Source organism: Calonectris borealis, chromosome 1 (assembly GCF_964195595.1).
Source record: "Calonectris borealis chromosome 1, bCalBor7.hap1.2, whole genome shotgun sequence".
NCBI classification, from domain to species: Eukaryota; Metazoa; Chordata; class Aves; order Procellariiformes; family Procellariidae; genus Calonectris; species Calonectris borealis.
The window spans coordinates 4563954-4584614 of NC_134312.1; the positions used below are offsets into that span (position 1 = coordinate 4563954).

General features: G+C 44.2%; 1 protein-coding gene across 1 annotated transcript in view; it reads right to left on the minus strand.

The window, feature by feature from the left end:
- The window catches only part of PRKCQ (protein kinase C theta), a 67231-nt gene that overhangs the window by 26082 nt on the left and 20488 nt on the right, over positions 1-20661 (minus strand). Inside the window, exons 4-14 of the mRNA XM_075143131.1 lie at positions 19700-19825; positions 14266-14465; positions 12422-12482; positions 10518-10680; positions 9875-9906; positions 9694-9779; positions 8495-8624; positions 7710-7819; positions 5989-6112; positions 3789-3964; positions 1116-1289 (exon numbers count right to left, since the gene is read on the minus strand). Of these exons, the coding sequence (XP_074999232.1) occupies positions 1116-1289; positions 3789-3964; positions 5989-6112; positions 7710-7819; positions 8495-8624; positions 9694-9779; positions 9875-9906; positions 10518-10680; positions 12422-12482; positions 14266-14465; positions 19700-19817 (1374 nt within the window). The 5' untranslated portion in view covers positions 19818-19825. The remainder of the gene's footprint in view (positions 1-1115; positions 1290-3788; positions 3965-5988; positions 6113-7709; positions 7820-8494; positions 8625-9693; positions 9780-9874; positions 9907-10517; positions 10681-12421; positions 12483-14265; positions 14466-19699; positions 19826-20661) is intronic.

Sequence of the window (20661 nt, forward strand, 5' to 3'; positions counted from 1 at the left end):
CCGACTGTCCTGAAGGGGTTAAACATGAATGCCTGGACTTAGTGTCACATCACAGTTCGCAGACGTTCCTCGTCATAAATTTAATCTGTCTTTAAACAGGTGCATCCCATGGGTGACTGGGATACACCGCAGAGGTTATATTTGTTACTCCTGACCCTGCAGAAGCAGCAAGCCTCTTGCTGAGCAGGTCCCAACCTCACACCGAGCAGTATTTTGTCTCTCTCAATCCTGGGATTGAGTGGGGACTGGGAGCATCCTAACAAAACCCTGACCAAGCAGCCTTGAGAGAGCGATGCTCCTCTGAACTTGAGCTTTGGGATAGCAAACACCTCTCAGGAGTGGTTTGGGTAGGATGGACAGACAAGACAATCTCTCAAATTTCCTTCCATCATTTTTTTCTATGCCTTGTGTGTGCTTTAGTGATAAGATGATTGGTTGTGGCTGTAGAAAAGGCTCTGGAAAGCTAATCAGTTGGTGGTTCGTTGGCATGCAGGGCCATGAAGGTGTATATACGTTACTTAAGTGTCACTTCAATTTTGTTTTGGAGTCCTAAGCAGGATTTCAGATGAAGATGCTTTGCGGTGCCCCTCTGAACTGCAGCCTTTACCACCAGCGGTCCTGCACGAATTAGGAAGAGTCTGATGCAATTTAAGAGTAACTGGGGGCAAAGAAGGTTCCCAAAGTGAATGACAGCACGTTTATTCTCCATAACCAGAGTTTCTTGAGTTAGCTCTGATCCATGCTAGTCGCTGCAGCATACTGCTTCATGGTCCAAGAGGCTCAGATAACACCAGTGCACCCTGGCTGTGGATGTGGCCTTTGCACATCCTCAGCCCAGGGTACCAGGACGCAGGTTTTAATAGTGGGTCTCTGCATAGCCACCTCAGTCTTGGATGTCATAATCCCCAAATGCACCCCCCGGGTTAATGTGACGAAGGCAGATGAAATTTCTAGAGCCATTTCCCAACCGGTTAACCTGAAGATCCCTTCCCTTAGCACCACCTTATGTCCAAGCTGTTCCCTAACATCTAGGAGACTCAAGCACTTCACCAAGTATCTGTATCTCAGCAACGCATCCTCAGCCCATGGAGGAAGGTGACAGATCCTTGTCTTACCTTGGTCTGGAACGTACAGAAGACATGAGTCAGGAATGGGTGCTCCCAAGCTAAGGAGAGGACTCTCTTCTCCACCATCGTACATTCAACGTCATCATCCATCAGCACCACATCCTTCTTCAGGGCTTTCACAGCGAAATACTGGTCTGTGCTCTTCAGCTCGGCAAGGAACACCTAGGGTGGAAACAGCTGCTCAGAAAGAGCGATGCTCTTCTCTCAGAGCTGGCAACACAGCCATGTGAGGATGGGCGCTGAGCTCTGAGGAATTCACTGGGGTAGACCTTAAAAAAGCTGATGTTTAAGGCCCAATTCTGCCATTAAGACTTTGTAGACTTTGAGTTTCTTCCCCACACCCAGAATAGTTTCATGAAGCTGAACCCTGGGGAAGGATGAGACGGTCTTGGCAATTACAAGAGCTACATGTCCGTATGGACAGGACATGTCAGAGAGCCAAACAATTCTGATAACAGAAACCATCTTTATGCAAACGCTCATGAGATACGTTTCCTGTTTTCTGACTTGAAATAACAAAACACAGAATACTGCTTTGTCAACATGTGAAATGCAAATGCCCTGCACCAGATCCTCAGCAGGTGTAAAGCGATGTCCACCAGCAGTTAGACTGATCTGTATCAGATGTGACTTTCTCCCCTTCCTTCCAGTTAACAGGAGGCCTGAGCAAACAGGCTGGGTCCCCTGTGCTTCTGCAGGACGACTTCTCTGAGAAGAGCAAAACACATCCCAGAGGAGTTAGGACGTCTACCTAGGGCAGGGAAAATGAGACATGGAGCAGCAGAGAAGAGTTTTCTAGAGACCACAGAGCAAAGAAGTCTCCGCTGGAAGGCAGTGCCAGTCCTGATCTTTACGCTAACAGCCTGTCGACACTGTTTCCCATAGACTGAATAAATACATAAGATTCATCAAAGAGGTCTTTGAAGTTCTCTACCAGACACTATTTACTGAGTAAGCTCAGACATGTTTTAGCCCTGACAAAAGTTTTATTTACCCTTTTGGCTACTGCTGCATTTCACTTTGTAGCACTAGACAGAGAGTAGAGCCTAGAGCCTCCCTCTGTCTCTGCAGTGAATGACCAGAAATGCTAACAGTGCTGATGCTGCAGGCACCCTTTTTACCCCCATTTTTGTGCACAGCACTGCTCTTCTGGGGAAACTGGGGAACACAGGACATTTGTGACTTGTGCTGTGACTTCCAAAGTGCAGGTAGGCAATGCTAGACCTCATGCAGAAGAGGCTTGGTCCCTGTAGAGCTGGAGCAGGGACCCTCCTTGGTCCCTGTAGAGCTGGAGAGACCCCTCAGGCACTGAGATCTGCACACCCTATCCCCTCTATGGGGAAGTGAATCTCGTTCTAAGCAAATAAGGGCACCAGGAGCAACACCTACACAGGAAACTTGTGGGTGACGTTTGTTGCAGAAGGGCATGAAATAGCCCATCCTCTCCACACCCACATGGTGCACCACAGAGAGATGCAGAGGCTTGCAGGCTTGGAGAGTCCATGTTTACACAGGGGGCTGAAGCAAGGTACAGAATTTGCTTCAATGGAGGTATTCAAGACTTGACTAGACAAACCTCTGAGCAACCTCATCTTAGACCTGTTTTGAGAAGAAGATTGGATTAGATGACCTCCAGAGGTCCCTTCCTTCCAACGTAAATGTTTCTATGACACCTGTGCTCTTGAGTCCAGGTTAGTCTGGGCTGTGGACGTTGGGGTATTCTGGCTTAGCTCTAATTGAGATGCCTTAGCTCTGCTTCCCATGCAAACTGTAGACATGCCAAGTATTTTCTAGTATGGAAAGCCAACACAGCAAATATTTCACCAGTTTAAGAATTGGCTTCAGCAATTGCTCCAGCTCACTTAGCAAGCAAAAAGCAGCCCTTCTTTAAGGCACAGTTTCCACCTTGGAAAGATGTGGGATCTGAGCAATGCGATACATAATGATATTCATTCTCCTTATTGGCTGTGAAAATACAATGGTGAGTTCCTCTGAAATTGCTTCATGCAGCTCTGCGCTGGCACTGAATAACACGAGTCCCATTCCAGGGGACATGTGCAAGAAGGAGGAACAATCCACAATTCATCAAGATTAATGAATCCACTGAAAACAGGTGGTTCTTGTTTTGAAAGCACAAATTCTTGGCTGTTGCAAAATTTGCTTTACGCTCCAGCACAGATCGGAGCTGGGAAAGAGCAGTTAGCATTCCCAGCTGGGGACCTGCTGCTCTGGAGAAGGGAGGTGATCCACACTCAACTTTTCAGCTAATGCTTCTGCCTCCCTCTGAGCTTGCTCAGCTACGTTGGCAGGAGTAGCTGCATGAATGGGGACGGCACAGAGATCTTTCCCACCAGCTCTGTGTGGATGCTCAGGCCCCATCAACCTGCACAGAAGGGGAAGTTGCAGCTTTACTTGGCTGCTTTCCTCTCCTGTCATGGGCATTCATGAGACAGCAAACTAACGGGGCAGAGGGAAGGGCAAGGAAGATTTTTGTCTTAGGCAAGGAGAAGACCGAGTTCAAGACTCAGCCATGCCAGAGCAAGGGTTCTTTGGGGGCTTGGAGATGTTTTTTCCTAAGTGGCCTTCAAACCACATGCTATTTAGTGCCATAGTAAGCAATATGCAGACCTGTGCAGTGGCGTCTAGTCCCCTGATGCTTACCTTGCCGAAACTGCCCTTCCCCAGCATCTTGTGCAGGACAAAATCTTCGATGGTTAGTTTTAGCTGCACTTGGTGCTCTTCCTGCTCCTGGGGCTGTTCTCCCAAGTCTGACTCTATTAGAGACTCCCCCTTCACTGTGCCCTCCACCGGAGTCTCCCAGGAGATGCCCTGTGGCTCTGCAACACACATCAAAGCATTCAAATAAACCCCTGGAAATGAGCAGAAAATCCCCAGAACACTTACAGGTATTGTGTTTAGAGTTTTAAAAGGGTATTTCAAATAAATGGAAATGCAGTGGCCACATCCACTAAGTAGGATGGCTCTGCTCCCACATTGCTTTCTCTCCAGAGAAAATTTTACTCCAGTGTAACTCCACCTTCTTCAGTGGCATTACTCCCACTTTACAAACTCCTTCATCTGTCTTTCTATTTTACGGCAGCAAAACATGACCAAACCCTTCATTTCTGGCCACTTGTGTTCTTCATTCCTTCTTGCTGGTTGCCGTTATGATGTAGTCCCATTTTTTCAAGGCCTTTTCAAGACCCTTGGCAAAGCTAGCATGTGAAAAGATGGGACAGCACTTTCATATTGGGTCCCTGCTCCAGATGTGAAGCTCTGATTAAATACTCCAGCTGTCCTGGAGTGAAACTACTCGGAGTTTCTTCAATACTCCATTCACTTGGATGTACGTGAACTTCTAAGAGATTCTGTCCCTTACAGGATTTATCTCATGTACTGAAGTGCACGTTTGCTGTACTGTCCTAAGTTGCTGAACAGCAAGAACACTACTCAGCAGACAAACAGACCCACGGGTAAACCAGATATGAAATCGTTTGGGGCTTTACTGATTTACATCAGCATAGCCAGTTCTACTTGCAGAAAAAAAAGAAAATAAGCACAGGCAGAGACATAATTTATTTCCCCTCGGGGGCCAAAGGGCACTGTCCCCTTAGCTCAGATGGTACCAAAACCAGCCTTTGAGGCTCGGTAGCCTGGTGCTGCACAGTATCAAACCCAGAGAACTGGTATAATGTGGCTCTGCCGTGCTTTAACCGGTGCCTTCTGATATTTTGCTTTAAGTCCAGTTTCTAGGATATTATCTCCACACAGGGCAGTATTAACTTGCATTGAGAAAGTGGATGATGGTGGAGCCTGGGCTCTCAGCTTGACTTTCGGTTAGGGTTGGAGCTGAGGACCCACTGTCCCAGTCCTTGCTAGGTTTAAATATTCATTCACTTGTACTCTTCTTTTTTCCCTCCCCTTTCTGGTAGATGCATTTTAAAGCTTGTGGGAGGCAGAAAAGATTGTGTCAGTGCCATCACAGGTCTGCTGCAGTTACAGTACAGTTCTTGGAGGGGTACCATGAAGCTGGAGAGGTCCTGAAATGGCCTTTTACGTGGGTCACATGGGTCTAATGAAAGATGGTGACATTTTTGCTCCTATTATCCAGAGTTCTGTGACTCAAGCACAAAACAAACAAACAAGGGATCTCCCTAGGAGACTATAATTTTTGTTTTAGGCCACTGAGCCCCCAGTAGCTTTGTCCAATGTCTGTTAATCAATGCTCTTCCCTGATCTCTCATTCACCCTCCTAAATGTCTGCTCTTGTAGCACAGAGGGCCATGACACCTAGATCAGCTCCTGGATGAATGAAGTGGGGATCTGTCAATGGTTTTCAAAGGTACTGGATGTCAACCCCCACCCAAGAATAAGAAATCAGAAAGAGAATTGGCCATGGTGATCAGAAGGACTCCCAATCTCCTGTTTAGAGCTTGGTTTCTCTTTTAAAGTTCTCAGATGTTACGTCTACGAGTCCCAAGAAGCGAATAAACACATTATTACCAGTGGAGGTATGAGGTGTGCTCAAGTACCGGGTCAGAAAGAGAGTTTAGGGGTTAGCTGAATGAGAGGTGGTTGGTGTCTCATGTCACCAGAGGTTGGGATGGCATGGGGGAAGTGAAGGTTTATAGAAAGGAAAGGAACCAGGTTGGGATCTAGGGTATCGGCCATGGCCAAGTGATGTGGCTGGGAAAATCCTGTTGATATCCTGGGATGAGAAAGGGTATGTTTTGCTCTAGGCTGGAAAGATGCATGAAAGATTCAATGGCTAATAAATTCCCCATCCTTGTCACCGCCACCTAACCATGTACAAACCAAAAAATAACAAAGCCTGCTGTCCCATATCACTAGGGGAAACTACCTTTTTTTCCTGTTGTAGATGCTGGCAATGCCTGAAGCGGTGTTACCTCCTTCACAGGAACTGGGAAGCCAATTTCAAGAGGTCCATCCCTGGAGATCTGTTCAGTGTCACGCTGACAGCGAGCCTGGATTACAGAAAACAGCAATGTCATGTTCTGAGCTTATAGACACTGTGGCTTCTCGAGCGTGACTGTCACAGGAGCCAAGATCTAGAAGAGGTCTTCGCTTATGAGAAGAGCATCTCTGTACCTAACGTTTAGTGGTTTGGTAACAGAGGAACCCACAGCCTTCTGTGAGATGTGTGTGGGTGTTAACAGGTCTTTGTATTCCCAATATAGAGAGCCCCTATTTTGCACAGGGGTCTGAGTCCCTGGCTATCCACACAAAGGGCATTTTAATTAACAACTTCCTTCCCAACAGTCCTCTTTGAAGAGAAATCTGGAAAAATACTAGAGGCTGGAACGTGCTGCAGCCTCATCCCTGTACACTGTCTGGATGTCACTCTGAAGAACACCTTGCACCAGGATGTTGCAGAAGGTAAGAGTTTGTCTGGATTCAAGGGTGATGAGACAAAAGCATGAAAGACAAATCCTCTGAGGGCTACTAAACACTAAGACTCCTCCTATGGCTCACGAAGTCCCCAAAGCCTAAATTTCTGGAGATTAGAAGGGTATTTTGGGGAAACTGTCTTCACCTCTCAATGGTGACTCCAAGTATACAGTGCAAGGAGTTGTAGAGAGACAGCAGGTAGGAAATAGGGAAGCAAGAGCAGAAAAAACTCCGCTTCGGAGGTTTAGCAGCACTACCTATCACATAAAGGTGAGAAATACACAGAGCTAAACCTGGTAGACAGCCCCTCAGGAAAGTATAAATACTTGAATAACCTAAATATGGAGGACTAGGTACCTAAGGATTTTGTCCCTCTCTGAGGTTACTCAAGAGCTGAGAGGCATCCTAACGATCCTGATTTTGAACTAGAATCTCTAAATTCTTTTATGGTTTTGGGCTTGCGACAAGCTATTTTTCCTTAATTCAATTTTCTGTGTTCATACAGTGTTGTTTCTAGATCCTCTCCTCAAGGCCCAGGTCTCTTCATGAGAGTCCATGCTCTGGGAGAGTTCCATTCCAAACAGATCAGAGAGTCACAGGACAAATTGCTAAGTCACAAGCACGAAACAAGGTAGTGACAGCAAAAAGACCCAAACCAAGCTCCTCTCGCTCTGCCTTGGACCCTGTTACACAACCTCAGTTACGAACATAATGTAACTACAACTGTACCGAATCAGAGCAAGATTCCATCCAGGTCATGTCCCATCTGCAACCGGGGTCAAGCAGACACCAGGTAAAGATATGAGAAGAGTGCAGGCATGCAAAGTCACCTCCTCAGAATATTCTCCCTATCTCCAGAGATATGCGGCTCAGAGATTTCCCAATTCAAAGGCAGTGCTTTTCTATTAAGAGAATTAATCCTTCTAGTATTCCTGAATGGATTTCTCTTCTATGAACACTGGAGATTGTCACCTGAACCCATGAAAACTTTTGGCCTCCCCAAAATGCTGAGATGAGCTTAACTACCTATTCCATGAAGGACCCATTTCCTAGTCTTTACTTTGAACTTGCTACCCACAGTGCTCCACTCAACGCCCTTATTTCTTGCACTGAAACAAACATTGAACAATTGATCGTCCTTTCTCCAGGTCACTCAAGGCTTAAAGTATTTACCTGCTGGGTGCTCTCTATCATTGCCAGAGCTTCAGCCATTAGTTTCTGGTTAACTCCACAAAGGTTTGCTACTTTTGTCTGGCACTTGTGATGGACGTTCATGCCACATGCTAAAAGAAAGAACAAGAGATGTCAGGACAACAAAGGATAGCTAAGCTGTAAACGGTTTGACATCAGGTTGGGCAGGAATATGTTGGCCAAGGGCAGAGATCAGCCACGTAAACAGCTCAAAGCCTGGGAACCGTTTATGTTTCATGAGATGGCACTCAGGTCATTTTTTGGTTCTCTATGGAGACAAAGTTTTTTATATCTTCTTCTGGGCAAAAGGTTGCATTTCCACATACATCAGCCTACATCAGTCTACAATCTATCAGCTCAGAGATAAACTGTAATCACAGAACAGGATCTCCCCGTTGGTATAGATTATGAAGATGGTGAAGTGTCTTGGATCTGTCCGATAGTGGAAATAGAGCACGCAAGTTGATACTAGGAGTGATTCTGGAAGATCAAAGTGTCACTGAGATGTTCTTTGCCTCTCTAGAAAGTGACTCTTCACCCTCGTGGACCACATATCTTTCTGTATACTGATAATTGTTGTCCTCCTTGAAGAACGATCCTCCTTGAAGGATGATCCTCTTGACCATTCCTTCACCACCCCAGATGCCATCTCATACACGTCTTGTAGAGAAGTGTGATAAATGAGACTTGGCCATTCAGATTGCAACCCTCTAAAGACAATGGCCCATTCCCATGCTCAGCTCGTGCCACATACATCAGGGACTCACCATCACACTTCAGTCCTTGCCGTGCAAGGCCCCAGAGGAGCGTGCCACAGTGCTCACAGAAAGTTGGGCTCTTGTAGTTGTAGACTTTGAAGCGGTGAGGCATGTCAATCTTGAACCGCTCTTTATGGAACTGCAAGAGAAAAGCCGTGTTGGCAATTCACTCCTCTCCACCTCAGCTCTGTATGGAAAACCAACAGCCCCCAGGCTTGTACCACAGAAGTTGGGATGTCTACTGGCCCTTTATCCGTGAATATGACCACCAAGAAGAAACCATATCATTCAGATATACAAAGCTAAATTTTGATACATAGTATCTGTGCAATTCAGTGGGAACTTAATCCCTGGTAATTTAATCCCTAGGCTTGATTTATCTGACCAGATAACTTGCATCTTGGCTATGCACCCAGAGTCCCTTAATGCTCAATGCAAAACCAGAGGTACTTCTAAAAATTATTCATTCCATCCTGAAATGGATGTCTACAATTGTTGTCATGAATCACTCTTCGGAAGAGCCTATTTTTCTTCTTTTAGTTTATAGGGAGTCAAAGGTGATGACAAAGTTGGATACATCTACCCTGGAGATGTCAGAAGACAGGCGAGATGAGTCTCATTTCTAAAGATGGTAAAAGGAGAACAGGAGCCAGAGTACGACTGGAAGCAAACAGAAGCTGTGGGGCACGAATAAGTAAAAGGGAATAGTCCTATCAAGAATTTAAATTCCACTTTTGCCCACCAAAAAAGAAAGTTTATTATAAACTGATATGAGAAAAATAAAATAAATAATAGTGGAGATGCTAGATCTTCCACTGACTGTTTGGAAATCTCAGATAACACAGAGTGGGATGTGAAAGTACTGCTCTGAAAATTCAGTGTGACGTCCTGCCTAACATCACTTAGAGAAGAATTTCCTCCAGTAAATCTCCACCTCATGTCCACCACTTCCCTCTGAGCTGTACTTTATACATTAGAAAAATGTCAGCCCTGATTCAGCAACTGCTTATTCGGTGGCTGCATTTGAGTAAATCAGAAGTAGGAGGTAACGAAACCACTGGGAACGTAAAAAACAAAGGGCACAGATCAGATCACACAGCCTTTGTTCAGTAGCACTTTTTGCTTCACCAGAAGTTGTTTTACAGCAATGTAGGTGAGATCTGAATGACGCCCAAGTTTTTTAAAAGCAGCCAAATAATAATACATACCATTGTTTCTCTGCTATTGATTGCTGATCCTGTACACTTGGCTATTACTTTATCAATGCACTTCTTATGAATGGCAGCATTACATTCTGAAAGAATAAGTATGTCATGGTGTTAATAAAAAAAATCCTTAAAAAAGGATCAGGTAAATAATGATAGTAACAAAATCAAAAAAGTTTCTTACGTCTGCATTGATAACCTTGTTTATTCAGACCCCTGAAACAAACAGAGAAATGGTTAATTCTGAATTTTCTGAAAGCCTCAACAGAGCATAGGAAGGAGAGCAACATTTATGAAAGAAACAGAATAAACCAGCTTTGCTTTTTATCGGTCTTTATAGAGCTTCTCTAATCTAAATATCTTCATTCAATCTAACTGTGGAGTGATTCTCTGTGGTTTTCTCAGCCTTTTCAGCACATATTCACATTCTGAATTTCACAATATCCAAATAGCGAACTGGGCTGATGAGACACGTTTGTGCATTTGGCCAAAGACAAAAATATTTATAAAAAATAAACTAAAAAACGAAGGGAATTTTCACAGTTGGAATTACAACTGTGAACCACATCCTCGAAGTGATGCAATAACTCTACAAGTAAGATGCCAAGGGTCCAGTCCTGCTGCCTTTACTGACAGCAGGAGCACAGATATTCACCGGAGAATCATAGAATCATTTACGTTGGAAAAGACCTTTAAGATCATTGAGTCCAACCGTAAACCTAACCCTGCCAAGTCCACCACTAAACTGCGTCCCTGCGTGCCACGTCTACACAAGAACTGGTCCCTAGGTTTAAAAGTAGAAAATGCATGGATCTGTTTTCATTTACCATACAAACTCATGACAGACAGAGCAGAAGGTGGGTTGTGGGAAGAAGGTGGCTGTGAACTCGTGACACTTGACATTATGGATTTTGGCCTGTTTGATGGCTCCCCTGCGCTGGTGCAAGGAGAAAAAGCCTTCAGTCTCACAGTCAGCCAGGTCCTTTGCATCTGGGGGGAAAGGAAACAGAAGATTTATTAGGGTACCCTGTCCTGATCAGGCGCCTTGAGAAAATGCAGCTGCCAAATACTAAGTGACTGAAGCTAATGATTCACTCAGGGAAATGAATATTTTTCAGAAATACCGTTTTCTGAAACCCACACAAGGCTTGTTTGGATGTTTTTTTATCTACCATTCCTACAAGGACACTAAAATGACTTTAAACTTGGGACTCTGAGCTCCCCTGAATATTCATAATGCTGCTTTTGAAATGTAGACCAGAAATTTCCCAAGGAGAGATAATTTGCAGTTAAACATAAAATTCTAACTTTGTTTAGCACTGAAGAACCATGCCCTAAAAAGATGAAATTACATAAAAATTAATAATTGCCTATATATGCACTCAAACACATATATATATATTTATATGTGGGTATTTAACTGTATCCTTTATGTGTGCCTGTACGTGTGTGTGAGCAAGCACTTATGTATGTTCCTAGGATATTCTTTTTCTTGTTATTTTTCCATGCCAACAATGGCTTTGCTGCTTGTTGTGTCCACGCCATTATTCACAGTTCACATTTAAACTTTGTGGAAGAGCAAACCAATTCTGACTACACAAGCATATATACATGTGCACTTATATATGTGCTTGTGTCCACAAATCTAGATATGCACACCATATCTCTCTCTCAATCTCTGTTTTGTTTTACTCATGCATTACACAGCAAGTTACGTAGGTATTCTGTGGAAACTGGCCCCCTGTGTGATCTGATGCTGATCTCGCTATTTGTAATACGAACACAACTTGCATTTTCTATGCTTTGGCTTCTCTGATATCTTGTAACATACAAGGAGGCAACAATAGTCTGCTCTATATTAAAGGTAGGAATGGATGAAGAAAATACCAGTATGGACATACTATTTGCTGCTTTCAGTACTTCTGTGTTTCTATAAATGGAAGGTCCTTCTAGATATCTACACCTTACAGCTTCACCCCACATCTTTGAAAGGTAGCGCAAACTTTGGCATCAAAGGAAGGAGAATAAGACTGAGCATTTGGATTGTAACCCACTTTCTTCAACAAAGCAAAATGCATTTCACATGGACATCAAACTCTTCAGGTAGGATGCGGTTCCCAGCGAAGACACGTAAATGATGGTGTGTCCCCTCTCCAGGGTGACTAAGCTGCTGCCATGTCCCTGGAGGTCTAGCTGGAGCGAGCAATGGAGCCCAGTGAATGACTTGGCTCACCTTGCAGCAGAAACCTGCATTTGATCAGATAAATCACTCTCCAGGTTCTTTTCCTGTTTTGCCTAGATTGCTCTTGATCTTAACAGCCCAACTAACACGTATACTTAGGTGTTGTCAACCGTAAAGTGTATCCCAACCGTTACATCTGCACTATAATTCACACCATGGTACATGTTACATACATACATACAAGCTGAATGATTTCAGAGGGAGCTGGCTCCTTATGTATCTATTCTGTGTTACCTAACGTAATGAGAAAATCTACCATTTTAGCGGTAAAACAGTCAAAAATCTGCCTTGCACATCACAAAGGAACAGTCAATCTTCATCCCCACCACACAATAAAAATTGCTTTTTCTGGAGTGTTCATTTCAAACTGTTATGATAGTTCCTATGAATAAATCAGTAATAACATAGGCACCGCCTTCAGTGAAGGCACCATGTCTGCCCCACATAACCAGAAATCACATCTATGAATTAACAAATAAAATCACTTGCCACTTATTTCCAGGAAGTATCTGGCATTCATCAGCATTCGGCCTTGAGGTTTCAGTTCTAGCTGGTTGAGATAAGTGAAAAACGAGAAAAAAAGATGAGTGCAATCATTAAACAGTCATTCAAAGAAGCAACAATCATTTCAGACGACTCAAGCTATCTCCTTTTCCCAGTGGGAATTGGTGACTGCCAATGAACGCTAATTTTTGGGTTGCTCATACCCGTGTGGGGCAACAAGGCAGGGTAGGAGCAACTATAGAGAGAGGAGGCTAGATCACCTCTTACCAAACTCTTGGAGCGGCACGATAGAAGAGATAAATGTGACTAAACCACAGAAGCTGTAGGCAGGTTTTTAGACACCAGCTCAGGAACAGCACTATCTATAGAGAAAACTTGTCGTTCCCAGTGGATCCTGCAAGCTGGAAGTGGGAGCACCTCAAAAAAAACCAGCCAACTTCAGACAGGTACTTAAAAGATGCTGAAATCTTTTAGGCACTTGGTTCTGCAAGTCTAACTTCCATTACAGTCAATGTGAGTAACGCCACAAGCTTACTCAGGCATTTTTGGGGCCTTCCCACTGGACCTGGAAATTCCCACCTATCTGAACCTCCGTCCATAGGTGCCTTTGTAAATCTGGATCCACTTGCCTAGGAATAAGAAAACCTGCATTCAAGGATTTCTTCAGCCTGAGAACCACAACAGTGCCTTCCCCTCTCCACCTTCCAGGTGAAGCAGTGCCCTTGCACAGAAAAGTGAGAAAAATGCTATTCTCTCTCCTCATGACCCTTGCAGGATGAGGTATCTGGGACCACCCTCCCCAGGTTGTACCTTGTATCGGGGAGCGAGTGGAGAGAGGATTTCAGGAGCTGCCACCAGGCTGGGACACAACAGGACCAGGGTCTCCCAACTCTACTTGACCTCGGGTCTGTCACCCTTGTGCCCCCTCTCCTCCCCTCCAGGCTACTGCCTCCCATGGCTTTGAAGCCTGGCATTGGAGTCACGCTGAGCAGAGCCTTTTGGTTTTCAATTCTGTCCCTAAATATCTCAATTCCTTCCAAGTTATGTGTTAAATGTGCAAATCTCTACCAAATTTTGCTCTGAGGTCTGTTAAGCGACCTTTTTGACTTTTCTACTCTCTGCTTAACCCAAGCAGCTTAGCCTGAGAACTGGCATGAGAAATAAAACAAACAAAAAAAAATTCCAGGAAATCAGTTTCTCTCCAAATGCCTTTCCACTTTATTGCTATTCATGGCATGGCTACTGAATACTACGTGTTAAAGACTATTATCAAGAACTTTCTTGCTTGGACTACCAGGGAACACAACGTTACATTTAGCATCATTACGAAGACTGTTACTTCAAATTTACTTCACTGTAACTCCAGCAATTTTAAAGGAGTTCCTCTGACATAACTCTGAAGTCAGGCAGAGTTAACTGTGAATTAGTTACTTGATATTAGATGAAATTTTTAAAGCTGTTTCCCCAGAGCACATAAAATAATTCACATTTAGCCACTCATATTACCATTTGTCGCCAGTGGGTTTCCTAAGCAAAGATTAATACGTGGGCACGGCTCACCTGAACCAGAATCTTTGCTAACAGAGGGCATATGTTTCAATATAACAGCAGCAGGTAATATAAATGTGCCACGGTCTTTTTTTTCTGATAGGCATGGAAGTCTTTCCTTCAAGTCATACCCAAGTAGACTTCAAAACATTATTCCTTGGATGGCAGCCAGTTCCCCCTGCCCTGCTGGTTACAGTCACAGCCTGGCACGGACACACGGCATTCTCCTACCCCACAGCAGCTCCCCATCACATCCTGCAAGAGGAGAGAACGATGCTCACCCATATCTCTGTCTTCCCATTGCTCTTTTTGCACCTCTCCGCCAGCACCTTGAGTTCCACCGTGGTCTCTGAAACCATTTCGGCACTTTTGTCCTTGACGACGATGTGCATGACCCTGCCGTTGTTGATGTGGGCATCGAAAGTGCTGTTCCAGGGTGGGTACATGGTGGGCTTCTTCTGCACGTACACTTGGCCATTTTCTGTCAATAAGAAGTGGTTTGGATTGACTGGACTTGCTTCTCATCTGCACTAAGGCCACCACTCTACAGTCCCTGAGACAGATCTGTGTTATTTACCCACTTTAAGGTCTCTCTCCAGGCAGGGTGTTAGAATGCCTTACAAGGTTACTGTGTGAAGTGAAACCTAGGAAGGGATCCATCCCACTTAACTTTAGGTGTCTACAATGTATATGCCCATATCTGAGCTGTCTGAACACTGGGCCCATTCAGAGCAAGTGAAGAGAATATAATCAATATAAATCAATGGAGTTAGGGTGTGTTCGTTTGACCAAATGCAGACATTCACCTTAGAAAAGATAATTTCCACACTTGACTCCATTAACTCTCTTGAGTAGACCTCAAATGTAGACTCTGACACCATCAAAACCCACTTCTAATCAGGTGAATCTCATCACAGATAACCAGCTCCATGTGTCATCTGTCCCACGGCAATGCAAAATGAAACAGGTTTGCTTCAATCCCCCCAAAAGCTGGATGCACTTTATCATTAAGGTTCAGCGCATGTCCAGTCAGTCGCTACATCTCAGCTAACTCAAGGATGTCCATATATGAACTGTCTTGCAGATCTGCAACCACATCCACGGCGGTGTAGAGTTTTCAACCTAGCAAGCTTTTCCTGAGCCTCTTCCTCATGCATTAATTCCTCTTCCTTCACAGCAGACACATCTTAAGACCGTGAAGGGTATCTCTGAGGCTTAGCATTAGCTTGCAGAGAGTTATCTCTAGTTAGTTCTCTCTGAAAAGAGTCTCAGCCAGCTTTATTTATTTCATACATTTTATTTCATATAGCCCTGTAAAAGTCTTGGACACTTACACGAGGTAAATTCTATTTCACAGTTACCCTCTGCAAATTTTCAAGCCATCAAATGCTGAAGCTGGTGGAATAAGAGAATAAAAAGCAGTCGTGTGAGCAGCAGACCTGTGACTCCTGTCTCCTAAAGACGCTGCTCCTATTTCCAATAATCCCAGCCTTTCCCTCATCCCATCCAGCTGGAAAAGCACATGCAGCCGACAGCCGGGAATGTGCAATGTGCTGGAGAAAATCCTTCCCTAGATGGGAGGACTAATTCCTCTGCTCGGCTTTTATTTACACACCTTCCGGATGGATTAAAACGGGTAAACAAGCTCCAAAGCTAGTGGAGGCAGGAGAGAAGAAGAAAAAAGGAAACAGTGACTCCTGATTGTGTAATATTCATCTCCAAAAAGGAAAGAATGTTTACTGGGGAGAGAACAAATATCAGGGCTGTGAGATTATAAAAAAAAATCTCCCTTCACCACCCTGTCTACTGGTTTCCTATGAAAGGAGAAACAACTGCCAGAGCTTCCTGAGGAGAGGCATGCAGGATCCTGCAACCAACACTGACTTGCTGAAATTCCACTCCACGACCCAACACCTGGCTCTCGCAAAGCGGTTTTGCGCTTGGTTCGATCACATGAACGTGATGAGAGCTGCAATCCGCTCTGACCATCGGCACCGGTCTGCACTGCAAAACCGAGCGGAGATCGTTCCTGCAGCGTAAAATCACCTCTCACGCTTGTCCTGCCCGGGATGACAAGCGGCTGTGCAGCTAAATCTTAGGTTCAAACTGAGTTTCCCCAAAGTTTAGAGCACCTCAATCCAAGGTGAATCCATCCCTATCAGTTAAGTGAGTTTGACTTCTCACATATGCAGATTTAGGCGATCATATACTGAGCATATTGTCTGCAGGCTTAATTCATTCCCATCAAGCTTGCAAATATATATTCAACGCACTCTCTCAACAAAAGCAGACAAAATGAGACATAAAAATGAGGCATAAACTTCCCAGCACCAGGGAGAACAGAAATCTCAGTAAGGACCATTATTTCTTTGCTACATCAGTGAATCTCCACGGATGCGAAACACAGCACTTGCAAAACAAGTGCTTTCGTCTGCATTGCACTCCAAAACATACGGCTTAAATAAACAAACCCTGGAATGTGAATGAACTGTCCAATATATGGGATCAGACAGTCACCCCCCAGCACATCCCCGCTGACGTCTGTGGAATTCTGCCAGGGATTAATCTAACCCTGGATTCCTGAAAAATAAAATAGCATCTGTCTTTCCCAGGCAGCGGCTTCCACTGTAGCTGGGAGCACTTCTCCTGGAGGCTTGCTGAGTTCAAACACGGAGCAGGATCTTTCACGAAGCAAATGTCACCAAGACAGGTGGTGAAATGGCACCAGGCCGGGTGGGTCATGAAGGCAGAAGCCATTTTTAAAGGGCAGATTTTTTTATACCTCAGAGGCGCCTATGATCTCTGAAATGGTTTGTCTTCAGTAACAAATTGCTATAACGCTTCTAACTACATGGAGGCGTTTGTTGTTTTTTTAAAGCTTATATCATAAAATACCGGGATGCCTTTTACAAAATGAACAAGTGGGAAAAAAAAAGACTGCCCAATATTTTTCCTGAGCTTCTGAAATTTCTGAGGGTGCCCTTGTTGTGACACCCTTGGGTCCACAGATGATGGGCATTACTCCCAGACCCTTGGGGTCCTCTGTCCTAATGACTTATCACAGCTGGTCGACAAGGGACAGCCTTTGGCATGAACCCAAAGGTGGACTCAAGCTCCCTTTTTGGGGGAACGAAACACATCTATCATCTACCAATGGTCCGTTTGCAAAAAAAGAACCTGCCCCCCCTAAAAAAACCCCAACACCTCCTCATGCTTTGCTAACGCTACACGTGGTATATATATTCGATCCGTAACAGGACACTGAAACAGTCAGAGCAGACTTTTGCAGAGCAGATCTACCAAAATGGTTCCAGCACAGAGCTTGCAGGGATTTAGGACTGGATCTATCCTGGATTCAGCTCTGGGTTTAGGCATGACCTGCCCTGCATTCGGCACTCGCCGCTATATAGCAATCATTTGCCCCACGAAATCTTAATGGCCATGTGTCAGAGCACAAGGCTGGGAGTCAGAATTGGCTGCACCGTTTACCAGCTTTGCAGCTGATTCACTCCTGCTCCTTGGACATGCCACTTTAGCCAAAATTTGCATATCGGGGCATCATATAATTTTTTTTTGAATCCCATTACCATTGAGTAGCAAGTGCTTTGTGAAACCAGAGAGCCGGAGAGCAAACTATGATCAAAAAAATCACAAAGCAGGGATGCAGCTATCTCAAATACACTCAGCTAATGTTTGTCCGGAGACCTTCATTGCCTTTTGCCTTCTCTAAGCCTGTTTGAGCATGACGGCTCCTCGGGACAGTCATGTTGAGAGCATTTCTGGCATTTAGGTGAGCTCATCTCACTGAACGTCAGACGTGTACCTCTGAGCGGACTGTCTAAACTGCCCTCGGAGTCAGGGGAGAGCTTTTCTAGGGCGTGATTCAGCAGACCCATTATGGATGTCTTCCTCAAGATGAGATGAATCTCACCACGGAAACCCCTGTTTGTTCCTCTGGGCTATAATGCGATGGTAGCTGACTTGCTGAGATATCAATATCCTTGCAGAAGACTGGAATTATAGGGGAGCTGGATCCCACCGTGGCCTCATCTTGTCTTAGTCACTTTAAGATAAAGTTAGCCACCTACACATTCAGACACCCTCCACCAGCAGCAGATTAACACCTCCCAAGGGTGATTGAACCTAAGAAGGGAGTCTGAGATGAATCAAACTCAGGAGTTTCCTGCTGCTATCATGGACATGGACGAGGAGTCCCTCTGGTTGCCCCACCACGCTCCGAGCAATGGCTAGACAAGTGGAATTACACCCCAGCAAACAGAAATCTTCTAACAGAAGGACGTAATTTTTCTTATATTCAATCCTCGCTAATGGAGAAAAGTTCCCCTAAACACATTTTTTTATTTGTTGTTGGTAGAGGTGTTGTTGTTGTTGTTGTTGTTGTTGTTGTCTCTCAGGAGCACAAAAATTATATCCCTTAGTTAATACATTTTTGTTTGTTAGATGCCAGAAAATGCCTTCAGCTCTGTGTAAGACAAATAATATAGGTCTGTGCTGACCAAATTGATTTTATTCACTTTTGAACTGACAAGAGACTTCAGTTTGAGTTATGGCTTTCAAAGGCCTCATTAAAACAAACAGCCAAGCCCTGCACAGAGCTGAAACAGGACATATTTTCAGTAAAAAGTGAGATCTTAGGGTATCTTGTCATGCAGTATTTTCCTTCCTTTTGAATTTACCAGTTACCATATCTTCCAGAATAATTTAAAGTATAATTTAAGCCAAGACAAAGTTCAATGTGATAAATGCTGACTCTTTTTTTTTTTACACAAACAAACAAACAGGCAAACAAAAAGTGAAATAATGAATTGTTTTAAAATTCTAAAATGTCTTTTTTTTAAACTACTGTACCATCCTGTAGAGGTTAGAGTAATGGGGTTTCTCAAGGTATAAAAAGGGATTTTTGAGTTGACTTAATTTTTAAAAGAATCACGGCAGTCAAGTTAGGAATTTATCAAAGATTTAAGATAAATAACAGCCAATATGAGAAATTCCCTAACACTGAAGGTCTTGATCTTCATGATTCTTGAAAAGCAGAACTGAAGAACTTTTCATCCTCTCACTGGGACTGTTTTCATGTGTAAGAAATGTTTTCCCAATGAGGACTCATCAGTGTTGTTCAATCAGGAAAAGTGTGCAACAATCCATATATCCAGACACAAAAAACAGCTTAACAGGAGGATTCACTTTCAAACATTTTACACAGTACAGCAATTACACAGAGAAATTAACTCTGCAAAGACTAGGGCTGTTTGAGAGCTATTGTTTTTTTTAAATGGCGGAAGTTGCTGGACCTGTCATTTCCTCAAAAAAATGTGATAAGCCCTTCCAGGATATTTCTAGGACACCCAGATTTCACCTGTCTGGAGTCCCACTGACAAACCAACAACTGCTCATATAAAAGTGAAACCGAATACAGCTCAGCTCATCTGCTCTGTCACAGGCTGGGACCTGCAATTCAGTCGATAATAACCTCAAATTGAAGACATAGACGTGTTAGGCATCGTCTTAAAATCAGATTGTCTTGCAGGCCGTGCCAAACCCGATCTTGCACCGTGCTGAGATGCAAAAACCCCTTCACAAACCCTTATAAAGATTTAGCAATGTGCTTCCTACACACCAGAAAGGACACAGTAAGGCACACACACGTCTTATAAAAGCTCGCACGCCTTTGTTTTTTAATACCTCCCCACTTACCTGACTCCACGGCTTCTTTAACCATCACAGCACAGTAAGGGTTAATCACCTCCCCCTGGGATGGCAGGTAAGGGCCACTGTCGTAGTTGGATAAACCAATACGCAGAAAGGGAGACATGACAAGTCCTGTGTCAAACAAAAGACAGGCGATATTTGGGAAGAGTCTAAAAATTCCCTTGATTTTAACCAGCCTCTTATCTCCGTCGGACAGGGGTACGCCGGCCGTTAGTTATCCATCCGGTGGAGACTCTCTGACTTCCTCCACCGTCTAGCTCGATGATGGACTGACCGAGCGCCGCTTCATGTGCGTAGAGTAGCGTAACTTAGCTGTCGGCTTAGCTGAACTCATCGCAGGGCTGGAAAGACCCGCAACAGCAGCTTTGAGCACTAGCGACTTGATGCCAGCTGTCAGGAACGAGAACAACAATACACAGAAGCCAAATCGGGACTTTCTTGGCTGGGATAACCTCTGCTGCAATTAATGTTGAGTCACACGTTCAAGAACCTGAATGCTATGAGAATAGCAAGGGTTTCGGGAATACAAGGCTGTTGGAAGCCTGCAAGCTGAACATGAAACCGTGAAATAACTGCGTACTATTTATAGACAGCATGGAAATGATCTCGGGCATTCAACTGCCTGGGTGCTGACCCATATTCATAAGTGAAGCTGTAAGGAGAAAATTCAGCTCATATGAACCACACTGTATAGAGAGTGGAGCAGAAAAAAAAAAATGGATCTCAGGATAATTTTAAGCAGCTGAAAACAGAAACGTATAAAATCAAGATGCCAGGAAACACAATGAAGCCTTTGGGTTGCTCGTCTCTGTAGGCTCTTTCAGAGCTTCCAGAGAGAAGATTTAGTGAAACCAGAAATTATTAACTGCTGTAGCTGGTGCCCATCATTGTGCCATCTGTGCCAAAGGACTGGGATTTACCACCCAACCTTTGCGTCAACTTCTGAG